The following is a 9,551-nucleotide window of genomic DNA, read 5'->3' on the forward strand; positions in this document are numbered from 1 at the left end:
TGCACTTCCACAGCTTTCTTATATACTGGACATCCTGCATAAGCAGAGCTAAGTTCCTCTCCACAATTGCTATGTTTTGTCTTTATGGCTTCTCCACAATTGCCATAATTACATTCGCCACCACATCTACCACACTGCTTTTGACCCTTACACACAGCTGCTACATGACCAAACTTCTGGCATTGGAAAAATCTCAGAGGAGGCAGCACAGACTTGAACCATATAACTCATAAGCTAAACTAATACTATCCAGCAACTTTTTTCAATCAAATGTAATCAACACCGATAAGCTATCTATTAAACCTCCACCACAAAATCCTTTTAAACGTTTAATGTCCTCAACTTTTCCTGACTTAGCTATTATTAGCTTGGTCCATGAATACAACTGGAAGCACTCCTCTAATTACACCGCAAAGCCTCTGTCATTCAATATAACTCTTTGGTGTTACTTTCCTTCCTCCCACAGCTTTTAACTTCAAAGCTTTCTCATATTGCTTACTAACTTTACAAAATAGTTTAAGAGTGCCCCATCTGAAAGATTTTGCGCCCACAATATTTCCTAATGCTTTTTTTCAAATCCTTAGTTAGTCTAATTGGATTGATATCAGAAACAGGTCCACATTCAAAACTCAACAAAACTCTTCCTTCCTTCTGTTATTTAAATCCTGTCTATTTGCCTTCATCACTGGACGATAAGCCACTACAATTCTCCATTTCCATTTCCAAGAAAACCGCCATTCACCTTCCTCCATACAACTGATATCACCCAATACCACCTCCCATTTGCTACGTCCATCTTCACCGTCACTTCCTGCCATCTCTACCTCCCTTCCTGCCTAAATGTAACTTCCAACATCAGGATCAGTCCTTTGATCCAACTCCAATCAACAGCTATGTTATCTACACTCGAGCACTCGCCACCCCGTATTTGAGGTCATCAGCGAACAAGGACTGTTCATGAGAGCTGGGTTTATATGGGCTGCAGGTGATGATTTGGAAACAAGTGGTAGGTGACTCCTGTTAGCAGGGTGGAGACTGGGAGGTGCCTGCACGTGCAAGCCTGACACGACCCCACACCCTGTCCTATGGCCAGCACCCGAAGGCCCAGAACGATCCAGGTGGGACGGATGGAACTCCTCGATGAGCAATGGATCTGAGATAAAAGAGGATGGTGCCCAAAATGTCACCTCAAGGCTGTACCCTTCCCAGTCAACCAGATACTGCACACCCATCCACAATGCCATGAATCCATCAATGGGTGAACCCTGTACACTGGAACACCCTCCACCATCCTTGGTTCCAGAGGTTCAGGCTCAGGTGAGTTGAATGGTCCATGGACAACGGTCTTGAAGCAGGGCATATGGAAGGAAGGTGTGATCCTGAGGGACAGGGGCAGCTGGAGATGGTAAGTGACTGGATTGATGCGATGGGTAATCTTAAAGGGACCAATGAACCAGGGTGACAGCTTGCGGGAGTCGGCGAGCAGGGTAAGATCTTGGGTGGACGGCCAGATATGGTCCCCAGGCCAGAGTAGTCTGGCTGGGCACCACCAGTGGTTAGCCAGGAGGCAGTGGGTGCAGTTAGCAGCTAGAATGTCCCTCAGTGTCCTCTTCTAAGCATTCCGGTGTTGGCAAATCAGGACCCTGGTGTACAGGACCTCCACCACTGGTTCCTCCACGGGGAACAACGGAGGTTGGTAGCCATGAACACTTCAAAGGGTGATAGACCCATGGCAGAGGAGGTATTGTGTGTAGATTGTGGGAACAGCTCAGCCCAGAGCAGATACTTCTCCCATATGGAAGGGTTAGAGGTAGTGAAGCATCACAGAAACTTCCCCACTTGATGATTGGCTCTTTCTGACTGTCCATTGGACTCTGGATGATAACCAGAGGACAAACTCAGTGAGGTGCAGAGGAGGGAGCAGAGGGCTTGCCAGAAGTGGGAGATAAATTGTGGGACCCAGTCCAACACAATGTCCTGAGGGAAGCCATGGAGGTGAACTACATGTTGGAGAACTGAGTCCACCGCCTCAGCAGCTGACAGAAGCTTGGGGAGGCCAGTGAAGTGGGCCACCTTGGAGAACCAGATCACCACCGTCATGATCACCATGGCCCCATCAGAAGATGGCAAACCAGTGACGAAATCCATGGCGATGTGGGACCATGAGTGCTGAGGGACTGGCACGGAGCGCAGGAGCCCAGAAGCCCACTGGTTGGTGGAATTGGACTGGGCACATTGTGGGCAGACAGCAACAAACTGACAAAAATCTGTAATCATGGTGGGCCACCAGAACTAGCGTGGCAGAAAATCCAGGGTCCATCTTGTGCCTGGATGGCTGGTGAGGAGTGGGCCCACTGGGGTGCCTCAGAGCACATACATGCAGTGTCAGGTGTGTCAGCCAGGGAAGGTTTGTGCTGTAGGGCCTGACGGATCTAGTTCTCAAGATCCAAATGATCAGGGCGAGGATCTGGGAGGATGGAATGATGAGCTGAGGGTCGATCTCTGTTTCAGCTGTGTTGAACTGTCATGACAGGTCGTCTGCCTTGGTGTTCTTAGAGCCGGGTTAGTAAGAGATGGTGAAGCTGTATTTATCAAAGAGGAGGCCCAGCGAGCCTGACGTGGGTTGAGTTGGTGGGTCTGTTGTATGGATATGAGGTTCTGGTGGTCAGTCCAGATCAGGAAGGGCTCGGTGTTTCCCATTCCTCCAAGGCCCATTTAATGGTGAGTAGCTCCCTGACTACTACTTTGTAGAGTTGAACTTGTGTGAGAAGAAGATGCAAGGGTGTGTCTTTCCGTCTGTTCCTCACTGGGAGAGGATGGCACCAGTGCACCTGATGTGTCCAGCTCTTCCACAAAATGTCTAGAGGGGTTTGGATGGCAGAGAATTGGGGCAGTGGTGAGCTCCTGGAAAGCTTGGTATACGGCCGCAGAACAAGTCATCCATGAGGTGTGTGACTTGGTGAGGGAGGTGAGGGGAGCAGTGATTTGGCTGTAGTTTCTGATGAACTGGTGGTAGAAGTTGAAGCAGCTCAAGAAGTGCTGTAGCTGTTAGAGAGAGTGTGGTCAAGGTCATTCAATGGTGATGTGCACTTTCTTTTGGTCCATGGTTATTTCTCTGGCTCCTTGGGGCGAAAGGGAGGAAATGACTGGGATATGGAACTGGCATTTTGGTTTGAGGACAGAGTGGGCATGACAGTTGTGGTTTGGGGGTCTTTGGAGAAGGTGAGGATGTCATTGAGGTTGATGAACACATAACTGTGTAGTATGTCTGGGAGGATCTTGTTGATGAAGGTTTGGAAATGACTGGACTGTTGGAAAGTCTGAAAGGCATCACCAGGTACTCGCGGCCCGTAGATGTTATAAACACCAACTTCCACTCATCCCCTTGGTGGATACGGATCAGGTTGTACACACTCCATAGATACAGTTTGGGGAAGATCTGGGCCCTGCGGAGTGTTTCAAATCACTACCCACCAAGGGGTGAGAGTAGAGGTTCACAAATGATGATTTTGTTGAGTCCATGGTAGTCAATGCAGAGATGAAGAACCCCCATCTTTCTTTTTCACAAGGAAGAATCCTGCACCCGCTGGGGACTGGGATAGTCGAATGAAGCCGTGCTGTAGCGCTAAAATGAGGTAGTCATTTATGGCTTGGGTCTCAGGAGGGAACAGGGAGAACAGACGCCCTCAGGGCAGGGTGGTGCCCAGGAGGAGGTTGATCACGCAGTTGTGAGGTGGCAGGGTGCTTGCCTCCCTCTTACTGAGGGTGATGGCAAGGTCATGGTACTCCTGTGAAAGTTTGGTGAGGTTAAGGATTTCCTCTGTCTCCACAAATCTTTGGGGTGAAGTCAACTAAGTTTATAGGTAGGTGGGTCCCCAACTCAGCAATGAATTGTGAAGTGAGGGCTGTGAGAGGAGAGCCAGGGGTAACCCAGAATGAGAGGAGTGTTGGGCAAGTCAATAAGGAGGAATTGGATGGAGTCGCGATGCTTATATTCACAGGCCATGTGCACGCACTGACCATCACAGACCCCAAGGGACATCCGTCAATGGCTGTGATACAGAAGGGGTGAGAGGTAGGCTCAGTAGGGAGTCCCAGCTGTGCACAGAGTATGAAAGTTGCCTGATGCACTGGAATCCACCAGAGCCTCCTGTGTGGGTAGAACCGTCAGAGTGTGGAGGAGGACAGAGAGAGTGAGTCAGGCTACGGTGCTGGAACGAGGGGCCAGGGGAGCCCACCAGAAAGAAAGACCCTCATCTTTACCTGGCAGTGCCATTTCCCAGACACAGTGGGTATTTAATGCGTGGGAGATCGGCGGCTCCACAATAAACACACAAGTTGTTTCTCCACTGACGCTCACACTCCTGGTGGGGTTAAGGGAGCTCTCCCTTACTGACTGGGCTCTGGAGGCGTTGATGATGAGGGTCCTGCAGCCTGAAGTGGTTCTGGATGATGAGTTGGTGGGTCATTCCATAAGACATTTGTCAATGCGGAGGGCCAAAGTGATGTGGCTTCTGAGGTGGGTGGTATCTCCTGGGTAGACAGCTTGTCTTTCAAGCACTCCGGGAGGCCGTGATGGTGCTTCCACATTCCAGCCACGAGGGTCCTGAATTCCACTGGAGAATGACAGTTGTGCCAACCTTTTAATCTGCTCCAAGATCAATCTAGCATTTCCCTCTCTCATAGCCCTCCATTTTTTGTCATCTACGTGCCTATCTAAGAATTTCTTAAATGTCCCTAATGTACCAGACTCTGCCACCACCCCGGCAGGGTGTTCCATGCACCTGGCACTCTCTGTGTAAAAGTACTTACCTCTGACATCCCCCCATATTTTCATCCAAACATTTTATAAATATGACCCCTCATATTAGCCATTTCTGCCCTGGGAAAAAGTCTCTGGCTGTCCACTCAATCTATGCCTCTTATCTTGTACACCTCTATCAAATCACCTCTCATTCTCCTTCACTCCAAAGTGAAAAGCCCAAGTTCAATCAACCTATCCTCAGAAGACCGGCTCCCTAATCCAGGCAGCATCCTGGTAAGTCTTCTCTGAGCCCTCTCTAAAGCTTCCACATCCTTTCTATAATGAGGTGACCAGAACTAAACACAGTACTCCATCTGTGGTCTAACCAGGGTTTTATAGAGCTGCAACATTACCTTGTGGCTCTTGAACTCAGTCCTTGATTTTTGGACCATTCCTTATCCCTTTCCATAGCTACCTGAAACTTGACTGGATAGTGGTGTGTATGATGATAAGGAGCATAGATTAAGTGGAGAGCCAGAAACTTTTTCCCAGAGTGGAACTAACTTAAACGAGGAGGCATAATTTTAAGATGATTGGAGGGAAGTATAGGGGCGATGTCAGAGGTAGTTTTTTAGAGTGTACAAATGGAGAAAAACAAGAATAATGGCCTAGTCCCCATTATTGAATGGGAATAAGTTATTTTCAAAAGTGTATATAAGATTTAGTCAATGTGCAGACATAGCTCTATTAGAGGCACCAGTTGAAAATTCTTCCATTATTCTTGAAAAAACAGTCTGTTATCACTACAGGGCTAAAGTACAGAAGAATTTTTGTAAACCAACACTTCCTATTGTGTAGATTATCCAGGGGGAAGCGATCAGAATTATCATGGATAATTGATTCTGTCATTCTTTGAAAGTTTTCATGTCATGATATGAACTCAAAGGCTCACTGTTGATTTCCAACGGGCCAACTTATAACCATGTAACCATATAACAATTACAGGCCATCTCGGCCCTTCTAGTCTGTGCTGAACGCTTACTCCCACAAATGGTAACCTGTTGCAAGGACACTGTTTGTATGGTTTGTATGGAGAAAAACAATAATAATGGCCTATAACTTGCTTTCACCAGGAGCAGATGCGAAGGCCAACAACCCCCCTCGAGGCAGAACCGCACAAGAGTGGGCACTGCCCACTGGGAGGTTTGAAGATTCTCTCCAAACCAAGCAGCCGCTGGGGCAGCCCTATGCCAAACAAGTTGAGGTTGGATATGCTCCGGAATGGTCAGATCACGAAGAACTGTCTGTGAAGGGAAAGACATCAGAGAAGATTACCGATCAACTGAAATCCATGCTGAGAATAAAAGTTCCATTCAATCCAGAAAAGGGTGACGTGCTGGACTACGCAGTCAAGATAACCACCAATCTATTCATTGCCACCACCTGCATGAACAATTGTCCAACAAGCCCCCCAGTTGTTGGAACACACCAAGATGCAGTGACCAAAATAAGGAAGTGTTTCTCTCTGACTCAGGTGCCTGAAACTCTTCAACAAAGCAAACATTTGGAAGAAACCGGTGGAGTCATAACCCCTCCCGTCTACTCTGAGAAGAGAAATGGAGCAAGGCCAAAGCAGAGGCCCCAGTCAATCAGCTCTAAAGCTGCTAGAGCTCATCCAATTGATTTTCCCTCCCTGCCTTTGCCCATCAGGAATTGTGCTGTGCCCACCAGCTGCATTCCCCAGATTGAGCTCATCAATGCTTCACCCCCCACGTATGAAAGAGAGGGAAAGCAATTGTCAAAAAACAAGAATTTACTCACCCTTCCAAAATGGAAGTACCAGCAAATGAGGGAAGACAGAAAAGCAGCCAAGGCTGTGAAAAATCAACTGAAGGAAAAGAATAAGAGAGCACAGGAGTACAGCATTATGTCATAGGGCCATTGGGTTATAGCACAGAAGCAGGCTTTTTGGCCCTCCTAGGCTGTGCTCAACTATTATTTAGCCTAGTCCCATCAACCTGCACCTGGACCATAGCACTCCATACTTCTCTCATCCATGTAGAACATAAGACATAGGAGCAGAATTAGGCCATTCGCTTAAATGTTGCATTCAAGCCCTCATCCAGCACTTCTGCTGGCAGTATGATCCAAACAGAGTGAAGATCCCCCTCAGTTTCTGGTTAAGTATTTCACATTTTACCCTTAACCTATGACCTCTAGTTCTATTTTCATCCAACCTCAGAGGAAAAATCCTGATTGCATTTACCCTATCTATACCCATCATAATTTTATATACCTCTTTCAAATCACCCCTCATTTGCCTATTGCATGAAGTCCTAACTTATTCAACCTTTCCTCAAGTCCTGGCAACATCCTTGTAAATATTCTCTGTACTCTTTCAATCTTATTGATATCTTTCCTGTAGGTAGGTGACTAGAACTACATACAATATTCCAAATTAGGCATCACCAATGTCTTATACAACTTTAACATAACATCCCAAATCTTCTGCTCAGTACTTTAATTTATGAAGGCTAATGTGCCAAATGCACTCTTTATGACCCTATTTACCTGTGACATTACTTTTAAGGAATTATAGGCCTGTATTCCCAGATCCCTGCTGTTCTCTGTGTAAGACCTACACTGGTTGGTCCTACCAAAGTGTAACTTGTTTGTATTAAATTCAACCTGCTGTTCCTCTGGCTCGTTCATATCCCGCTGAAAGCTTTGATAGCCTTCCTCGTTGTCCACTGTACCCCCAATCTTGGTATCATCCGCAAATTTGCTGGTCCAGTTTATCATATTATCATCCAGATTGTTAATATAGATGAGAAACAACACAACCCAGCAATGTTCCCTGCACCATACCACCAATGTGTGAAGACAAGACACCTGCTGATGTTTATCAAGCACTTTCTGAACTTTGGTGAAATGACAAATCCTTCTCTTTGAGTTTTCACCATTTGGTAGAACACTGACTGTTGCTGTTTCTAGATGTGCTTCAATGTAAGAAACATTGTGTGCCACCAGATATGTAGCTTGATATATTTGCAGAAACAAACCAGGGAGATGGGATCAAAGGTTTCTCCATCTTGTGTAGGAGGTTATAAGCAATGAATGCAAACAGCATCCTGGCAAAGATGATGGTCTCAAGCCCAATCATCGTGGCTAAAGATCTAACTGAAACCTCTATCCAAACTTCTGCAGAATGTGATGGAGAATGAGTTGAACCAATTACCTCAATATTATACAGAAAGATTTGGGGATGGGCCAAGGTAGAAAGATTGTGCAGATCTGGAGTCTAAATCTAAATCCAAAGCCATGAGGGTGTAAGACTTTCATTCTGGCAGGTCAGTGTTATGCACAAGGGATGTTGTTCCAGCACAGAAGCTGGGACTCAAGTCAAGTCTGACTGCTTGAGACTTCTCTTCAATATGAATCTATTACGTGTGTTCCTCAATGAGAAGCAGCAGGTTTGATAAGAACGTATCAGTGCCTTAAAAGCTGTGCCAGGAGGTCACGTAGGCATTTAGTCATTGCCCTTCCCCCTGACTGGGAGATCATGGCCAAAGCAGCAGGAAAGACGGAGAAGCTGGCTGTCAATCAGACAGCCAACATAAACAAGAGCAAACAGGTGCAAACCTTGTTTGAGCCTTGAACTTGGAGCCATCTTACTTCCAGTGTAAGGTTCACACTGAGTTTTCAACATGTGACTACATACGGCTATACCATTGGCTAAGAGAAGGCTTGTGAAGGCTAGGAATATGAGGGAGGCACATAGCTATGTGTTGGGGGCATTGGGTGGCTGTGAGCAGCCTGAAGTTCTGCCTTCTGTGTCTCTTGAATGACACCCAATGGAAAGTAAGGCACATTGAATAGCGTTGTGTTTGGCCATGAACCTCACTCTAAAGATCCGCACAGGTAGAAAAGTCAGGCGGGCAACCACTGATAGATGATATGAACAGACGCCTTCATTAGGAGTAGAGAAAATGAATTGTATTTTTGACATTGTATATTTTTAACATATTATCATGTGTGGTGTATCAACGAGCAACAGCAGTAGCAGACTTTATCAATATTAACATATAAAAGGTATTGTGTGTAATCGTGTTAGAACGGACAGTGAAGGTATTTTATGTTGAGGTTCATTGTTGATCAGAATTCATTGCTTTATTTCTGTGAATGAATATATTTTGTATAAGTGCATTGTATGTTAAGTACAATAAAATTAAGACTAATTACAGGCAAATGGTTCCAAGGCTGTTAATCAGTAATTTGTCCAATGTACTGCAGCTTTAGAATGGAGTTGACTTTCTCCAACTGAGTAAGATTTTTAAAAACTAAAAATCTTGTAAATATGAAATAAAGTCAGTCCAAGTCCATAGCTCTCTGAAAGTATGCATGCAAAAATGGTGGCAAAAAAGGCATATGGCTTGGTTGTGGCATTCATTATGAGTGTCACGGTGTGCACTGAGAGACAACTGAACCCAGATGAGGAGGAACAACATACTCCCATATTGAGCCAGAAGCAAGTGTTTATTCATCGGAATGCCAACTGAACATCGGTGACTTGACTGAGCAGCTTCACAAGACAAATCATTTTCAAAACACACACAAGGACCCCACGATGAGTGCTAATCAGGAGACCACTTTTAATAATCACGCTATGCAGAAGCCCTGTGCCAGTCAAAATAAATTTGTCAAGTTCAAACAGAAAGCATGAGGGCTTAACAACTCCAGATAAGACAACAATGAACAAATACAGGTGCAGGGCTGACAGGACTCATGACAGTAAAAGTTTGGAAGT

The 9,551-nt window shown here is 45.8% G+C and overlaps 1 protein-coding gene across 2 annotated transcripts in view; it reads left to right on the forward strand.

The window, feature by feature from the left end:
* The window catches only part of LOC140741217 (photoreceptor ankyrin repeat protein-like), a 61,705-nt gene extending 52,712 nt beyond the window's left edge, over positions 1–8,993 (forward strand). For both annotated transcript variants that reach the window (XM_073071161.1, XM_073071162.1), the window contains exon 5: positions 5,878–8,993. In XM_073071161.1, coding sequence (XP_072927262.1) covers positions 5,878–6,680 — 803 coding nt within the window. In that variant the 3' untranslated portion in view covers positions 6,681–8,993. The remainder of the gene's footprint in view (positions 1–5,877) is intronic.
* The last annotated feature ends 558 nt before the right edge of the window (positions 8,994–9,551 follow it).

This window comes from Hemitrygon akajei, chromosome 18 (genome assembly GCF_048418815.1).
Source record: "Hemitrygon akajei chromosome 18, sHemAka1.3, whole genome shotgun sequence".
Classification (NCBI taxonomy): Eukaryota; Metazoa; Chordata; class Chondrichthyes; order Myliobatiformes; family Dasyatidae; genus Hemitrygon; species Hemitrygon akajei.